This window comes from Diorhabda carinulata, chromosome 3 (genome assembly GCF_026250575.1).
Source record: "Diorhabda carinulata isolate Delta chromosome 3, icDioCari1.1, whole genome shotgun sequence".
NCBI lineage: Eukaryota > Metazoa > Arthropoda > Insecta > Coleoptera > Chrysomelidae > Diorhabda > Diorhabda carinulata.
In genome coordinates this window covers 30,272,219-30,290,905 of record NC_079462.1, presented here as the reverse complement: position 1 = coordinate 30,290,905, position 18,687 = coordinate 30,272,219, and the positions used below count along the sequence as shown (strand labels likewise).

Here is an 18,687-nt window from a genome sequence, read left to right as displayed (position 1 = left end):
TTATTGTTAATATATATCTTCAATTGTTTCTTATTGTCAATTAATCAGACCATTAGACAAGCATATAACTGATATTTCATTCGTTACAGTCAGAAATTTTGTTATTCAGATAATTGCTATAGAAACATTCATTTGTTGTAATCGATACTTATGTTAGTACTTCATTGTAACACCACAGTGTATTTGAAAGTGAGTACCAAACTTTAAAAAACTATTAAAATATTAAACTGGCACGAAAAGGTTTAGATTAAACAAATCTAGTGTTTTTGTGAGACTTAAACGGAGAATGTTGGTTTTGTTTATGAATCGTTTATATCACTAATTCATCAAGGAAGAGAACTTTGTCCGGGATTGACGGCACTTTGCTGTCTAACCTAATAAAACAACTGCGTATGTAAAGTAAAAAGGAAGATGTTGTTGAGTACCAGCTCCATCCAGGACACAGTAACAAAGTCTTGAATAGATTTGTACTTATCTACGTATCAATTTCTGTGCTTAAAAATTACATTTGAACATCGTAAATTTATTTAAATAAATTCTTCTCGATTACCTCCTTTTCTATCGATGTCTCCATTCCATCACAATAAAAAGAAACATTTAAAATCTTGAAGCACCTATCAATAAAATGAAATGCAAATAACTTTCATCCAATATATCCAATCCGACAAATTTTTCGAAATCCCCTCGTAAAGTTGATCCCAGAAAAACTGCTATATATCTCATTCTATTTCTATAGGTTACCGATTCTCTTTCTCCGTTTATCTCTTTCAGTCATGGACTAAACGATTTTGCAAAAGTTTTCGTTAACGTTCAAACTTTTTAACGATTTTCTCGCTTGTTTCAGAGGGAAGCAAATGCCCCACCCCGGGTTGTACAGGTCAAGGACACGTCACGGGATTGTATTCACATCACAGGAGGTAAGTGACACCACAAATGAAATTAAAAAAAAATCCTCATAGATTAAAACATATGATAATCCAGAATTACAATCCGAAGTAATAGAGCTTTACAATCAAAAAATTTTTTCAAAATATAAACGAAGCAGTCGATCCGTCTTTCGATAGTCAACTTATCTTCCTCAGAGACAGAAGGTACTATCGAGACACAAATCTGACAGTATCTTATTGCATTTTGTCTTTGAGCTTTGATTACGCGTTGGTCACGCATGATACAAACAGTGGTACAAAATCGTGGATGCAGAATGCCAGGACATAATGGGGCACAAAGTATTATCAAATAAGGCAAAAAAACTGGAAACCGTCAAGAAAAGTAAATAGTGCTTACCGATGACGTTCACAAAAGTTTGACGAAGACTTAGAGTTCGGTAGTAGTAAAGACAATTTGCCTCCAATCATCAGTAAAATAGGCTTGAGGTGCAAAATAAAAAATAACCCATTTAGCGACATAGAGTATTGAGGACAATATTTGTTGGGGAAAGTCGATCTACATGGACAAAACTAGCATCTATTCCTTTGACACTTATTAAAAAAACCAGGACTGATAACATGAAGATAAAAGTAGGTTCTCTCTTATTTTTAAATCGAAAAGATATTTATGACTGTATGAATTTTTCCACGACAAAAAATTGCTTCAGACCAGACTCAACCAAAATTTACCACCGAATATTGTTCCCGTTGCTGATATAGATTAAAAAATAAAAGAATGATTTCGATCCAAAATTATTTCATCTTCAGATGATATACATAAAGTAGATTTTTATTATATTTCTAAGATGTTCGAGGCTTCGAAGATGACAACATTTTAGAACAACATGTACATAATTCTTTTGTGAAGCTGGAAAACCTCACGACTGAAATTTGAGAAATGTGTGGATTGAACTTTCTAAGAAGATTTCCAATGATCAAAAATTCGGACTGCAATACCAGACTGTTAATAAGATTAAAAATGACTATTCCACTGGTCCAAGGCAAATACTTTGAAAGGGGTAATATTTTGTTTACAACAATTCATACAAAATTGTTGCCCATCAACCTCACAACTGAAGGGAGAATTTAAGAAACGTTGGAATGAACTTATTGAGAAGATTTCAAATGACTAAGTATCCCAACTCGGTTTTTTTGCTCTTTCTTTTTCTCGATACTATAATGTATCTTAGGACGACGAAATTTCAAGACTATAGAGAACATGCAAAAGACAACCATAGCAGACTGTTAATAAGATTGAGAATGACTACTCCACTGACCCAAGGGAGCTTCTTTAAAGGAATTAATATTTTTTTCTACAAAAATTGTCAATTATAGAATTAGCTTCAATAATATTCTCGCACTCATTGTTAACTAACAAAGCTATAGGCTAGTAGAATTGGACTTCATAACTTTGGCTTCGATAATTCTGGATTAACTCTGCAAATAATAACGACCGCTATTTATTAACATTACATTTTCGAATATAGTCTTTCTGGATGTCCAAGGAAGGACAAAGTTACACCAGAAAGTAAGTAAAATTATCGTGACAAAAGAAAGGTATAATTAATGTACTTCTAGAAACTTTGAACAGAGTTATTATTATCAAATAGGTTATAAATAAAAATTAGCATAAATTCAATTATTGCTAATGATGGTACAAAAGTATCCGTTGTGAAAAAAGTGAAGCTGCATGTTAATAGACGTTTTATTATAGTACTAAGAGAATAATTTTTACTCAATTAGTCGATATTCAGGAAATGAGTCGCTGCATCAACATTAAAATTGTATACTTAGTAATATCCCCAACATTCCTAGATTTAGACAAACTATATCATATTTCGTGATAGTGTAGTTTCTTTGTGGTTATATTATTATTATACTATTAGTATATAGAAGGACGAGTTCGTGAAATTTACGTAACAGCAACATGATCAAAATAATCACCACTTTCATCAAAGCATTCATAAGTCTGCATATCTCAAAATTTTGACACTAGTCATCTTTTGGAATGTTCTCAAAATTCACGAATTGCTTCATTTCTCTCGCTTTCCGTCGTTAAGCATCGATCACGTAAATATTTCTTCAGATCAAAGAATAACCAGAAATCACACGTAGCCAAATGAGGTGTATGCAGTGGACTGTTATATTATTTTCACGTGAAAATTCAACTGTCTATTATACAAAGTATTACTATTAATTTCCGTGATGCAACATCAACCTGCGGATATTAACTGTCTCTAGAACTTAAGGTAAAATTTTGTGATGTATCAGTTTGCTGTAACTATAATTGTTCAATTAATTTCCCTCATATAACTTTCTTAATACACCTTCGCTTTTGTCGCCATTGTATATATACATATCGGTTTACAACATTCTACGACGTCTTCTGATCTCTAACCGTCATCTGTCTTCATCCTGTCATAAGTCTTTTATTAGTTCTCTCTCCTGCATTTCCTTATCTATGCCTTCTCTCCAGATTCTTCGTGGTCTTCCTCTTCTTCTTTTCCCTTGTGATGTCCGCTTTAGGATCCATTTTCTTCGTACATTATCATACCAGATTAGTTTTTTAGTTTTGATATGTGTCTGACTCTTATTACCTCTCTTATTTTGTCATTTCTTATCCTGTTTTTACCTGGTGCTCTTCCCCAGAAGTTCATTGTTTCGTTGTTGTTGATGTTGGTAAACGACTCTAGTAGGAATACCACAAAATGGTTTGGATTTTCATCACCTGTTACTATTTTAGAAAGAATACTTTGCCTAACTTTATTACAGTCCAGTAATTGAGGACAGCACGTGTCTGATCACCAAGCGTTATCCGTCATTTTAAATTAAAGAACTTTCTTCACCAAATTACGTAGCGCCTGTTTAAAATGTGTGTGATTTGGTGTGAACATAATAGACAAAGCGTATGCTTCAGCTACTCTAGTTTAATAGCATTTCAAAATATACAAAATGGCTCTCATCCAATCATTCTGTTAATTGTACAGAAAATATATAATATATGCATAGTCTAAACCATAATGAAAATATGGAAGCTTTATTTAGTGAATACATTTAGTACTACTGAATATCCCAAATAAGTACTAATCCACTATATAGGTTAGCCAATCTTTAAAAACCCAAATTCACAAAATAATCATCATTTCATATTATTTAAAATCATGTGCAGTCTGTTGAGAAACGTTTGAAACAATTTTTATTCCAAATGGATACGTTCAAGTGACTTTTAGATATATATCGTAGAAGTTTTTAGTATTAAGGGCAGCTTGACATGGTACAAGGTACATGGTACAAGACAACGTGCAAGAAATTGCATGATATTTTTTCAAAGTCAAAATATTTCATAGAATGAAATGAAAGTGAAGTGAATTAGAAAAAAAGGGTCAGTGATTAACCGGCAATAATGATATCTGATGCTGCTTCGCTTTTGGACAGTAACTAGATTTTTTCCTAAGGCCGCTTGACATGATACAAGAAACGTGCAATGCAATGCAAGATGCAATATTTTTCTTATATAATATTCTCCTCAGGAGTTTCTTCATCCATTCTCACTACATTGTTTTATGTTTTCTCATTTAATTCTCCAGATAAACTGTTCATCAAACTACACAAGTAAGGTAGCATCAGTTATTGAATAAAGTTTGAGGTTAGATACTTTTACTTATGGAATTTTGATTAGTGGCAACCATAATGCAATGGCAAGCGACATGCAATATTTGCCTATGTAATATTTTGATCTTGCAAGGAATTGCATGTTGTCTTGAATCATGTCAATCTGCTTTTAGGGACAATATCATCCGCATTCAACTCCCTAGCTTACTAGAGTTATTAGTTTTTAGTTTTGCTTTTGCGGGGTAGAGAGCATTTATATTTTTGTTTCATCCATAGTTGCATCCATCCTTTTTCACATCTGCATTTTCAACCAATATTCAACATTCTTTTTGAATGACATCCTTCTCCCTTTTTCCATAGCACGCTTCAGAATCAGTTGATGTTGAGTATAATAATTTTCTCTGTGTGGAAAAGGACAATATATTTTATTTTTATTTTATTTAATCTCTCTACCCCTAATGTCTGTGCTGATTTTGATCTTTCCACACTATTATTATACTCAATTGATCATGATTGACCAAAATAGAGTTACAAAAGTCATCTCACAATATTTTTTTGGCCTAACGAATAATAAATGAGAAAATATTTAAAAAAAGTATTAATTTTGGTCAATCTATGTAGTCAAGCTTCATATTTTCAATCACCGGACACATAACGGTGATTCAAAATAAAAGCCTGACTAATATAAAATGATTCTGTTGTACTGCAGTCCTGGCTATGCACGAGACCATTCTCAAATGTCCAACACCTGGATGCAACGGTAGAGGTCACGTTAGTTCGAATAGAAATACTCATAGAAGTCTATCGGGTTGTCCAACAGCTGCGGCTAATAAGCAAGCTGCTAGGGAGCAAAAGTACCAAACGAATATGCAGAAAATTAAAAGTCCAATTGCCTCACCACAATTTAGCGGTAAGACAAAAAATATATTGACGTATTGCTTAGAATAAACAATATTTTTTTGATATTATGGGAAAGTGAAGCTTCATGTACATCGGTCAATTCATTAATATATTCTGGGGTGTTCAAAGTCGACGCGTCATACTTAGAAAACTTGAGTGTCGTGTAGCAATGAAATTTCTAGTTTTGGAAAAATCAGCATCAATACAAATTAGCGAAAGGTTGGTAAATTCGAACAATAGAAAGCTGAGGTGCTACATAGAGGTTAAGGATATCCAAAAAGTGCATGAAAACCAGAAAACATAGCAAAAAATACTTTATATCATGATGCTATAGATCATCGAATAAACGAAAAAGGTTAAATAGAAGCCCTTAGGGTCTCTTTAGTTGATGCGAGCAATATTTTGGCTGAAGTCTTAGGTTGAAGAGAGATCTGTCTGTTAACACACCAGATCAACAAGATTTCGAAATGATAAAATGGATTTTTGGCTTGTTTTGTAAGCATAGATGAGTTTTGGGTATACCGATATGAGGCGAACCGAAGAACAAGAACAAGAAGTTGAGGAATGGTGAAATCGGTTTCAAAGCGAGTTAAAGACCAGGAGTCGGTTGGTACCATCAATTTTCTGAAAAAACAAGAAAAATTACCTCCACACCGGGGAAATAATAGACGGAGAGCATTATTGTAATGATTAGATCAACCACCCCATTTGCGATACCCGCTTCGTATAATATTTGGCTGAGCTGGAAAAGATGATTTCAGAGGCGTTTCGACTGTCTTACATATTCTATATTGAATAAGAAAATCTCTCAGAAACTATAAAATGTAGTTTTTCTCTACTAATGACAAAATCTATTGCACAGCCTGGTAAATTTTGCAGCTGACGACGATAGTAATTTCCTCAGTACTCACTTTCTTGAACGTGAGATTCCTTCTTGTAATTTATTGAGAACTTGTTATATTGCCAATTCAATCCAACATTATAATCACTAATATATTTTAAAATAAGTTGAATATATGTGAAAAATATATCGTTGTGGTTCAAGTATGATATATGAGATAGGCTCTTTCTAGAAGGTGCAAGATGTATCTCAGTTGGCCCAATTTCCTTCGTTGGTATTCGAACGGATATCTGAATTGTGACCTGGAAAGTGGGATAGCAGCTTTCTTCATCATCCTGACAACGCAGTGTGCCAGAAAGAGCTTTGGCTGCAAAAAGACTTCTTAAAAATGAAAAATGTTCTAAAACGGAAACGTTTTCATACCATTTATGATATTGGGAAGAGATTTAACGTAGGGATAAGGACATTATTGCCCAAAAGTAGTACTTTGTTTTTAATACAATTTTCAATTAAGTCAGATTTTTGGATCATACCTCGTGTATAGCTCTACCCTGAATAGAAATAGTATGTTACTGAAAGGTTTTAGTAGAACTTTATGATGTGGAAGACTTTTCAAACCTTGTAACATGGGTCTAAGTGAGTAATCATGAGACAACATAAGAGCATAAGGACTCCCAAGTCAACCCAACCTCATGTAAAAAAGTAGCAAACTATTTTTTAAGTTTTTTATTGTAAAAATGTGTAAACCAGGACGAATAATGTTATAGTAATTCGCAAAAATATCAAATTTTTTAAGAATATTCTTCAAAAATACTAAGTAAGTTTCGTTTTGAGCTTCCATCTCCACAAAACCATCATTTTCATTTTCATTAGAGATATTTTCTTATTTGGGTTGATAATTTTCATAAGCGTTTTCACTCAAAATCCACTTTATTTCCTATATTGTCATATTATACGACATTTTCAAAAACTATAGAATATAAAGATGCCAAATATATATTATAAAATTGAAATAGGAGATTTTTGATATCCAAATATGTAATATTTAAGGTGGCTGTCAAACTGAATTTCCTCCTAACTTCGAAGGGAAAAGGACACCTACTTCGGAAGACGTTAAACCTAACTATTTAGTGAATTACGGGAATCATCCTCCTTCGACTACTACAGCGGAAGAAATCAAGACACCATACGACCAATATTACTCCAAACCAAATCTAGTCAAGCCCGATCCTATGAAAATACCGAAAACAGAAGTTACTACCAGTAGCTGTTGTAGTGTAAGCGGACAAGCAGAACTTCTAGTACCAAAAACTGAAATTCCAAGCTCTTGTAGGTACGTGAAAATAAATACTTCAATTTACATTTGACATAGTACGACTACTTACCTTATTAATAAATCATTAAATTTTTCTACTTCCAGATCACCTCCTTCAGGAATAAGATCAGGGTATGAACCATATATCAATCAAGATTCAAATTCTTCTTCTATGTCTAGTATGGATACTATGAACAATAGAAATCCTCATCAGATTCATCACGGTGCTCCTCACATGGGTCCTCATCATAATCCTCAACAACCAGGGTACGAAATTTTGATTTTTTAACGAATATTTAGATATACGTGCTCAAATTTTTAATTCCCTTATTTGTTTATGCATATTTGATAGATTAGATCTCAATTTTAGCTTCTTTAAAGTCCAGTAAATGTTATTTTGAAACTGTTAGATGTACAGCATCGTATCCAATCCCCTTCTCACTTAACTACAGTTGCATTTCAGCTTTATGACTGTCTGAAATGAAAATACTTTCACTCCGACGAATATGGAAGGAATCGATTTATTCATTCATCACAATTCCAAGTGATCAGCGCTGATATCCTCATGATAGCTGCCATTTTTTGATCGTGGTACTAGATCTTAAATTCGAATTTGTTTGTTATACTTCAACTCCAAGGTTACCCTAGGTACTTCTACTTCAAGACACTTACATCTCAGAAATATTGTCATTAATGAAATACACAATTTGTTCTTATTGAAGCCGGTCATTTGAAAATCTACAAAATTAGTATCATGCTATATTATCGTATTAAATTATTACTCAATCTTAGATATAATATGGAACACCAGATGCCTCATAGATCTCCATACCATCAGTCACCTATATCAGAAGAAATTTATCATAGGGAACGTTCCTACACTGAAATGAATGAACCCGTAGGAAGCAGTGCTATAGCCAGACCAATTGTAACTTATTCCAATGAACTAACCAATAGATCCTATGAATCAGGATTGATAAACTCTGCCGGTCATAGACCTTACGATCCTGGTACCACTAGCTTTGAAAGGTAACGTAATCAATTAACAAATATTAACATTAGATAAGCAATAAGAAACCTGATAATTAACAAATTTGTTTGTATTGTATCACTTTTATTCTTTATATCTCTCCTTGTTTTGTTTTCTCCATTTATTTTTTTGAAAAAGGTTTTTGGTTTTCCATTTTCTGGTTTTTTTTATTCTGCCCTCCATCCCCTCATTTCTTATCACTTTGTTGGAGGTATTTCTTATTTTTTCGTATTCTACTCTATCTTCTTAATTATTTGTGCTTATCAATTTTCTCCTAGAATTTCCTTTTACTATTTCTCAGGGCTTTCTATTAAACCATTTCCACAGAACCCCTACTTTTAGTTAAGCTTAGAAGAAATTTATTAATATTTATACTTTTTTAATTCCAAATCCTCTCCTCACATTCTAATAACATTTTTTCTACTTATTAGTCGTATTAGCTTATTGTAAATCGTTATAATAAATGCCTCAATAATTTTTTCAAATGCAAATAATATTTTGTTTAAAAGTCCTTTTAACGAAAATTTCCTCGCTTTCTGAATAGTCCTCGTATATCACAATGATCACAATCGCGTTTAAAGGTAGGATATCATATGAATAGTGCCCTTCTTATTAGTCAAGAATCAGAAATTAACTTAAGTCCTTATAGCAGGATAGCAACATTTGTAAAGATCTACAGAAAATAAAATTTATTATAGTTCAGTGCTTGGAAAAAGTAATCGATATATTTGAAATTATGTATAATTGATATTTTTTTATTAAAATAGGTATGATTCTAGCCAATGCGTTTCACTACAACAATCTTTGGGTCCACCAAGGGTTCCACCACAGGGTATGTACGAATATATAGACGAACAACAAGAACAAAGGTATCAACAAGAAGCTGCTGCCGCACAACAGCATCAAATAGCCGTCGCTAATGCTCAAAGTATGATGAAAACTGAAGAACCTGAACAAACTGGACCTTTATATCCAAGGTAAGAATTATTGTTGAAATTTATTGTTGAAGATTTTCAATTACTGAATTTTCTGTCAAAATACGACGAGATATATTATTGTATGGAAGTTCGTGAAATAATTTATTAGTTTTCCAATTCCTGCTATGATTTATAAGAACTTATTTCACTCTCTAGAATTGATTGTCTAAACACTGAATATTTATCTAGGTATACTAGAAAAAACAAAAGTAGTAATTTTTTTATTAAAATCTACACATTTAAAAAAGTTCCATTTTCTAGATTACACAATTTCGTTTAATTTTAATTTTCCAGACCAATGTATCAGTACGATGCCTCGAGCGGAGCTCCCCTTCCAGTTGGCTTTTCAGCAATTAACTTATCTGTGAAATGTGTGACAACGGCTCACGCTGCTCAAATGAAGGGTCCACACACGTCCCCAGGGGGCACCGTTATCGATTTGTCGACGTCCAGTGTCACCACTACCAGTCCGCAGGTAACTTTAACTACATAAACAGAGATAAACTGTTTTCATGAGGATATTCAACATTTCAGTGAACCCTAATGACATTAATTAGGTCGATATTTGATTGTTCAGTGATGTTGATCCCACTTCTGATTTGACCTTTATATCACAATTCTAGTTTTGATACATTCAGAAATAATGGAAATTAAAATAAAGTTTGATTTTTAAAATAAATTTTTTCTATATTATTTGGTGCGGTCCATAAGTTCTTAGCCTAACATAGAAAGAAAAGTCATAAATAAAAAAAAAAATTTCCCCACACACTTTTCATAAAGTCTGACTGAATATTCGGACGCCGCCTGTTTAATTTAATCGGCGGGTTTTAATCTTTTACCCCTTAACTTGGCCTTCAGCTTTGCGAAGAAAAAATAGTCGGACGGGGCCAGATCAGGGCTATATAAAGAGAAGTAGTTTGGACTGGACATGAAGCAAGCACACACATTGGCTGCTTTAGTAAGTCAGAGTGATATGCCGCGTTTATGGTTGTATTTATTCCTTTTAATTAATCAAAATGATACCCAGTCCCAAAGTATTTTCGTGACTTTTGCTTTTTTTGGCATGGGCTCTCCTTTCCATGAAATCTCTTTTGGATGTCGGTATCATGTAGGATCCTTAGAATTCGTGTTTTTGAAATGGCGGTCGTCTGTGTTGCAATTTCCTTTGTTTTTTAGCACTGGTCAAAACATCATAACTCAGCAATTTTTAATGGTGGAAAATGATGGACACAAGTCACCGTAAATATCCTCCATTTTGTTTTTGATTTGTGTTGGTGTTAGTCCTTTTCATTAAAAAATTTTTTAACAGCGCGATACTCAATTTGAGACATTTTTCAAAACAATTTGACTGAGTTGTCGTTCGAACTCTATTATAATAAAATCGAAGATCAAAGTTGAAACTTCGTGTAAAGCTTGTTGAGACTTGTCACTGACTCGTGCATTAAGATTTTTGCGAATGCACTATGAGTCCAAGAACTCGGGGACCGAACTACGCATATATATAATACTTGCTTATGCAATGCAGATTTTAAGTAAATAACTTTTGCAGTGCTTCTATGTTCCTAGTAATAAATGATCTCTAAGCGACTAATTAATGCGCATTCGGGTAAAATCGGATTAAGTAGTTCGGATATTGACAAGTTTATTGAAGCGAGTTAATCATCTCTTAATCTGATCGTTAATAACCTTTTGATATAGTTATTTGATATGAAATCGAACAATGTTTATTTACAGGTAGCCTATAGCTCGCCCCATTACGGAGGGGCGGGACAAAGGGTTGGAGGAAGTCCTCAAGCTGCGGCCAGCCCTCATCTTTCTGCAAGTCCACAAGTTCCAAGTCCGCAAGGTCAAACATTAGATCTTAGTATCAGTAGATTGTCTCATAGGTAGGTATTGGATTGAACAAAGTTAAAAATTTCGCATTGTATATAAAATTGGGATCTGAAGACTTTATTATTGTTGTAGTGGAGTCCGGCCGGTAGGCACTTTTCCTTCCACACCTGGAGGAGGTCCAGTATTAGTTCCTGGCGCAGGATACAGTCGAGAATCCACTCCTGATAGTGGAGGAAGTCATTACATGGATGCTTACAGGGATCCAGCAGGTACATAATTTATCACAATATCTTAGTGATCTATATTCCTTGATCTTTTTTTTATTTTTTAAATTTTATTTTGGATTTAGTAATAAGAAACAAATGAATCAATTCCAAATAATCAAATTTCCGATGGTATTGAAAGACTAGATATGAAACATAACCTTCAATTCAGCAAGAATAATTTATATTTTATAATCCTGTGCAGAAAATGCTTTCTTAAAAACTGACTGCGATGTCGGTTGCCTCAAACTATGAACTTGTAAGTTGATTTCGCCGAACTATACAGCATTCTTCATGCTTTCAAATGTATCTGTCATCCCCCACAAATATGTCGCAATGTGTAATGAGTCTCTTTCTTACATACAGTCAATTAGAAGGATTTTCACCGATCACTCTTTAGTCCAAGACATACATGACACATAACCTCTAACGGCACTCAGAAATTCTAATTCAGCATCAAGGATTCTTGACGCAATCTATGGAGCAACAATATGAAATCACTGTACAAGATCCATCTATCTAATTCTCACCTTCTGCTTCAACTAGATTTTCTGAGCAGGAGTAATTATACCAAACTTACTGACGGTTATTTGATGTCTTCTGAAAGTCGTATCCGTCAAGCACATTCTCACTGACCTCTCAGCAATTTAATATTAAACCTATCCTTAAGGAAACACTCCACTGCGTTGCAGAGATCAAGAAAGTTCCTCTAGGCTACCAAACTGTATCAGAAAATAAAACGGTACCCTCAACGGAAAAATCCGTTACTACAATTTCAACCATAGAGATACGGACATTTTTAAAGAAATGAGCCAAATGAAGCTTTATCCGTGTCTATAATTTCAGCCGTGAATGTTACAATAATAAGCTTTAACTCACGGATGAATACTGTCTACGAATGAACACTGTCCAAGGATAAATACCTTCCACCTACAGTTGAAATCCGAGATATATGCCATTTCTAATCCCAATAAATTTTTTTCATTAATTTAGAACGAATTATACATGATTAACAAATAATTTGATTGTAAGAATAACCTTAGTAATAATGAATTGTGCTATGTATATCTCGTAATTTATTCTCCGACTCTTATTCTAAGCTTGCTGATATTGCACAACGTTACACGAGTGACTAATATCCGTGACAATTGGATACGGATGATTAGGTTAGGTTAGATTAGTTTTAAAATTTCCGTATTTCTAAGATTAAAATTAACCACGTTTTTTTCCGTGGATGATGGTGATGAAAATAAAATCCAATATAATTTATGTATTTTATAAGTTTTCTAATAGTACTTTGAGTACTTTTTTTTTCAAGACAGGTTAAACTTAAATGAAATACGCCACATTTATTTTTTATATTCAAAATGACCCAATTCACTTTCAAGAACGAAACAATATCTGTAATATTTGATTTCTTAAATTTTTAGGTTATGGTCCAATGAGTCCACACCCTGGTTACGGGATGACAACAGTTGCTAGTGACTATGCGACGAATCCCTACTCACCTTACCCTCCAAGTGGTTATTCATGTGCAGGAGGATATCCAGGCCCCGTTACAACTGGTTATCCCGTACCTCCTGGAGGATACTCACCAAGCACTTGTTACTCTATGCCTCCACCCCAACACTCGTTATCTCAACATGATAAATCTCCGAATAAAGACAGGTAATATTCTATTCATTAGAATTTATAAAATACAAATTCTTCATAATTTTAAAGTTTTCTTTTCTTCCGATAAAGTCTTTATAAAAACATTTAATTTATGGCACTAGAACGATTTTTGTGGCACCACGATTCGAGTTTTCTAGCATGACCCAAATTTGAGCAAAAATTAAGAATAAAATATTTTGATATCACTTCGTTTTCGAAATATCTATACTTAAAGTTTATGTTTTTTGACTTTATAATAATAAATACTGAATAAATTATGTAATGAATAATAAATGATCCAATTATTTTATTTTAAATATTTTATTGTTAGTTTTGATTATTTTGACGATATAGTAGTGCCATCTGGACACCACTAAGAGCTCTTCAGATATAAGGAATTCGATTAGATTATTGATATGTATTTTTAAATTTGTTTATCTATAAAATAATCAAATTATTACTAATTATTTTTTAATTTACATAAAAAAAATGGCATGCGTACTGAAATTTTGAATTTTACTGTATCTACTTTTATTTTATAAAATTAACTTCATTTTAAATTCATTATTTTTCAATTTGTTTAATCTTATTCAAAAAAGTTTTTATTGATACCTAATACTATATATAATATCTATACCATTTTTTTTTTATTGAAACAACTTTTAAAAATACCCCTGTATTTTTTTTGAATATGTAGTTTTGGTTCCGTTACGATAATACCTATGAGTAAATGACGTTCTATATACATTTAATATTCATTTCCCATTTAACTGTAATGTTTATAGAGAATTCTCGCATGAAATGCAGTTCGTAATCAGGTGTGCTCGTGCTTATCGCGTATTCCGAGTCTAGTTTGTTATCAAGAAACTTTTCAAATGGTGATTTAATCAATTATTTCGTGAAATATTATTAGATTCAAATGGAGGAAAATTATCAAAACGGGTATGACTTTTCATTTTATTTTGACGTGAATCTAATTTTAATAAAAACCTAATTAATAAATTAATAATGATCTTTCAACGGCGGTATCTACCAACCTTTGGATTATCAATTAACGTATAATATTCTTAATGTTTTTCCATTCTCCCTAAAATAGTTTGGTTTACATATTATATTTCCAATTTCAAACATAACCATTTATATACTGATTACTAATGGACAATTTAACGTTATGAAAGTTTTTTCCATCTTTGTCTTGCGGAAATAGATTTGAGGTTACGTACAGTAATACCAGAGAAAGAGTAAATTTAAGTGTCAAATATTTCAGGACAGAAAAGCCCTATTTGTTTTACTTTAACTACAAAAATTAAAATCAATTACAGTAAAACGTAATTGGTACTCCAAAATTCATATTAATGTTCAAGTACAACATAACGCCCTCTCATTTAACAACTTTACTTTAAATTACGTTCAAGAATAAAACAATAAATTACTTTGAAGACGATTACTGTTACATATGTACAGCATTGTAGTGATTGCGAGAAACAATCACATTTAAATTTAAAATGCTTTTGGTAGCGTCGATTCTGTGGATCATTTCATTAAAGGAAACAATTCATCTCCACTTGTACGGGATGGTAAGGAGCCGATTCAGTGTCCAACTCTTACCTGTAACGGCATAGGACACATTACTGGTCATTACGCTACACATAGAAGGCAAGCAAATAGATGATATTCTTATACTAACCTTTTTTTCTAAAATTAATGTAATAGTTTTATTCTCAAAACCATGATTAAGAAGTATTTTTTTGAGGTAAAAGATTGATTTGATTCTTTGTAATGAAAATATAAAGTATATGTGTTAATATAAGCTTCTTGGCACCGTTTCCTTGCAATTTTTTAAACCCCTGTTGTTATTTAGTAATAGAATACTATTTGCTATATTGAAATTGTGAATCAAGTATTATTTCTCAAGCATGGTTTTAAGAAACTATATAATAATTAGCTGCTATTAATATTGTCCATGCCCATATACTAACAAATTGGTATTGGTAATTTGTCACTGAGTCAGGTCCTTACATGCTTAATAAATCTCAGATTTAATACTATTTTTAAGTATCTATGCTAACTTTTTCTTTATTTTCAGTCTGTCAGGATGTCCACGGGTAGATCGATCTCAAATACAACCTCATTCTCAAGAATTAAAATGCCCCACACCTGGTTGCGATGGATCAGGACACGTAACAGGCAATTATAGTTCTCACAGAAGTCTTTCAGGATGTCCTAGAGCCAATAAACCAAAAAGCAAACCTAGAGATGGTCAAGATTCAGAACCACTAAGGTAAATTATGAATTTAATATACAACAATTGTTATTTTTGTATAAATGTAGCTCATTTGTTTCTAAAATCGGTGATATCTGAAACTTAAGGTACCTGAATTTTTTCATGCGTTCAGATGCCCTATACCGGGTTGTGATGGATCTGGGCATGCGACTGGAAAGTTTTTGTCGCACAGAAGGTAAAAACCAAAATACTGACTGCTTTTTTTGTTCTGAAAAATGTCTTATTGGTTTAAATTGTCTTTTTTTTTAATTGTATAAAAATATTGTTTCATCTATAATATAAATCGAGTGAAAGCTGATATTATCATTGGAAGTTATTTAAATCAGATGAAAATACTGTAACTTCCATTTTCTCACTAGTAGGTTCCAAGATTGGCTTTAAAATAAATATGATTGTAATAATAACTTATATCACCATTGATTGTGGATATAGTATAACATTTTCAGAATATTCTTAAATAAAATATACCTATTATTGAAATGTAGTGAAAATATTGCTTTAATAATACTGGATTCATACTTGACTATTTTTTATTTATAACACCAAAAAAGATAAAAATAAAATTATATGTGATTATATTCACCATATAATAGATGAACAATAGTTTTTACTTGAAGAATTTTCCCTGAATTGAGATTTTTAAAATTTAATTTAATTTCAAAATACTTTATGCTAGTTTTTTTATTATTTACTCTCAAATAAAAACATTGAAAACCCTTAAAAATCAAAAGTTTTTAATGTAAGGTTTTTTCTACAAAAGACAAATAATGGGAAATAAATTATCAAAAAAGCTGACAAATTTTCAAGCAAAAATAAATTTTTTCCTGATGTTTTAATGGAAATTTTCTTCCATTTCTGTGTGGGCTGATTTTTCATCACTCAGTTTTTCTATATCACCTATATCGGGTTTTAAAAGTATGGGCTACAAAAGTCCATTTTCCACTCCTTCCTGTTGATAATCAATTTCCTTTTGCATATGTACTAATCCATAACTACGGAAACTTCTTGTACTTGATATTCTGAGCCATTTACTTGCTCTTCTATTGTAAGATTAATACCTTTAAAAGGATTCAAAATGTTACCTGCAAAATGAATAGGTATTAACGCCTTCTTTTTTTAAAATTCAGTACTTTTCTTAAAAGTGGTGTAGATGGTAGGAGTTTTAAAAAAAATTTCTGTATGAAAAATGTCTCATGCTAATTGTTTATTCGTCAAATAATTTCCTCCTGAAAAATTTTTCTTTCTGGTTGGAATGAAATTTAGCAAGTAGAACATATTAATTATCAATTTATTTAACAATATGAATGAAATTATTTTCCCATTCACTTGAAGATTTTGTTTTTTGCAAATCTCTGATTAGTGAATTTAATTTATGCGAAGCACAGCTGTAAGTTGAAATCTGTGGGTATTTTTTATAGATATCATTTATAGCTTTTATCATAGCTGTCAATGACAATAGTATAAAACTTTTTATGACAAATATCATCAAAAACTTCATTTATAACTTTTAATATATATTTTGCAGTATACCACAGGCTTAAGTTTAGTCACAATAAATTTAACTATTGATTCATTTTAAAGATATCTCCAAGCATCGCATTGAAGTCCCTGTAAAGTAGCATGTTCTATTCTAAATTCTACTCAATTATTAGTAATTGTCCAAGTGGTGTGTGTCTCTACTATTATCTTTATTGTTGGGCTCTAATTAATACATGCCATAGTAGTCTATCCAACAATATTTCCCATTCAATATATTGGTTTATAACAAAGCAACAAGCTTGAGAAATCATCTAGTTATGCGATTTAATTAGAATCCTATTTTTTTTATTGCTTTTTGAAAAAAAATATTACTTTCATTTATGATTATTCTGTAGCGCGTCTGGTTGTCCCATAGCCAACAGAAATAAAATGAGAGTATTAGAAAGTGGCGGTTCCGTCGAACAACACAAAGCGGCAGTAGCAGCTGCAACAGCAATGAAATTTGAAGGTGTTAATTGTCCAACACCAGGATGTGACGGAACGGGACATATAAATGGATCTTTTTTAACACATAGGTCGCTTAGTGGTTGTCCAGTAGCAGGGCAGACCGTTAAAAAATCTAAATATCCAGAAGATATGCCATTTTATTCTAAAGGATATACAGGTGAGGATATATTTATTTGTGTTCCGCATCTACATGATATTAACATGGGACACAATTTCCTACAACCATACAATTTTATCGATGATTTAAATATTTCAGATACTTTACAACAATTTTGGGAATAAACAAAATATGCAGATAAAAGTTAGTTAAGTATAGGTTAAAAACTGGTCTGTTTATAAGTTGTATCATGTAGATGCTACAAATACATTTTTGAACAATTTATTTTCTCAAAATCGCTTCCTCAGGACTAAAATTTATTTCTAGACGTTTTCTTACAGGTATAGAACAGGGAACTAATGGAGGCGAAGATCTTATGACCTTAGAGGCGGAGATCTCCGAATTACAAAGAGAAAATGCAAGGGTCGAGTCTCAGATGATAAAATTAAAATCGGATATAAACGCCATGGAAAACCATTTAGGGCATAGTGAAAAAGTAAGTTCAGGATTTGAATTTTGAATTGTTGTCTTATGATGGAAAACTGAGCTACTAAAAATTCACCAGTCATCTGTTTTTATTTTTAATGGAATCATTTTCAAATCAAGTTTCAAATTTGTCGAATAATATTTTTAATTTAAATTTTTTACAGTGTTAATTATTCTCATAATTAAGGCTGACAGTCAAATTATGTTGAAACTTAAATTGATTACTTCTCAATTGTAATTTTCTTCTTCATAGTTAGTTGTTGTGTTGGCTGTATTTATTATTTTTTTTTCTTCATTATTTTCTAGTCCTCATTTCAGTACTAATCTTTCTTTTACTATTTCATATCCTCACATCTTTTTAGTACACTCCTCGGCCATAATATAATCTACTGTTGTATTTTTGGGTTTCTTCTCATATTGTAGCCCCCCCCTCCAAGTTGACTTATTTGTTCTTATATATCTTTCTCTATTTGCTTATTTCTTG

The 18,687-nt window shown here is 32.1% G+C and overlaps 1 protein-coding gene across 2 annotated transcripts in view; it reads left to right on the top strand.

The window, feature by feature from the left end:
• Nucleotides 1–18,687, top strand: part of LOC130891734 (myelin transcription factor 1) — a 51,159-nt gene that overhangs the window by 23,478 nt on the left and 8,994 nt on the right. The window contains exons 3-18 of one of the 2 annotated variants that reach the window (XM_057796642.1): nt 845–917; nt 2,414–2,454; nt 5,248–5,448; nt 7,330–7,612; nt 7,700–7,861; nt 8,387–8,623; nt 9,392–9,601; nt 9,896–10,076; nt 11,336–11,487; nt 11,567–11,703; nt 13,128–13,365; nt 14,869–15,006; nt 15,437–15,631; nt 15,747–15,809; nt 17,509–17,777; nt 18,059–18,213. In XM_057796642.1, coding sequence (XP_057652625.1) covers nt 845–917; nt 2,414–2,454; nt 5,248–5,448; nt 7,330–7,612; nt 7,700–7,861; nt 8,387–8,623; nt 9,392–9,601; nt 9,896–10,076; nt 11,336–11,487; nt 11,567–11,703; nt 13,128–13,365; nt 14,869–15,006; nt 15,437–15,631; nt 15,747–15,809; nt 17,509–17,777; nt 18,059–18,213 — 2,735 coding nt within the window. The remainder of the gene's footprint in view (nt 1–844; nt 918–2,413; nt 2,455–5,247; nt 5,449–7,329; nt 7,613–7,699; nt 7,862–8,386; nt 8,624–9,391; nt 9,602–9,895; nt 10,077–11,335; nt 11,488–11,566; nt 11,704–13,127; nt 13,366–14,868; nt 15,007–15,436; nt 15,632–15,746; nt 15,810–17,508; nt 17,778–18,058; nt 18,214–18,687) is intronic. The other variant, XM_057796643.1, reaches the window with a different exon arrangement.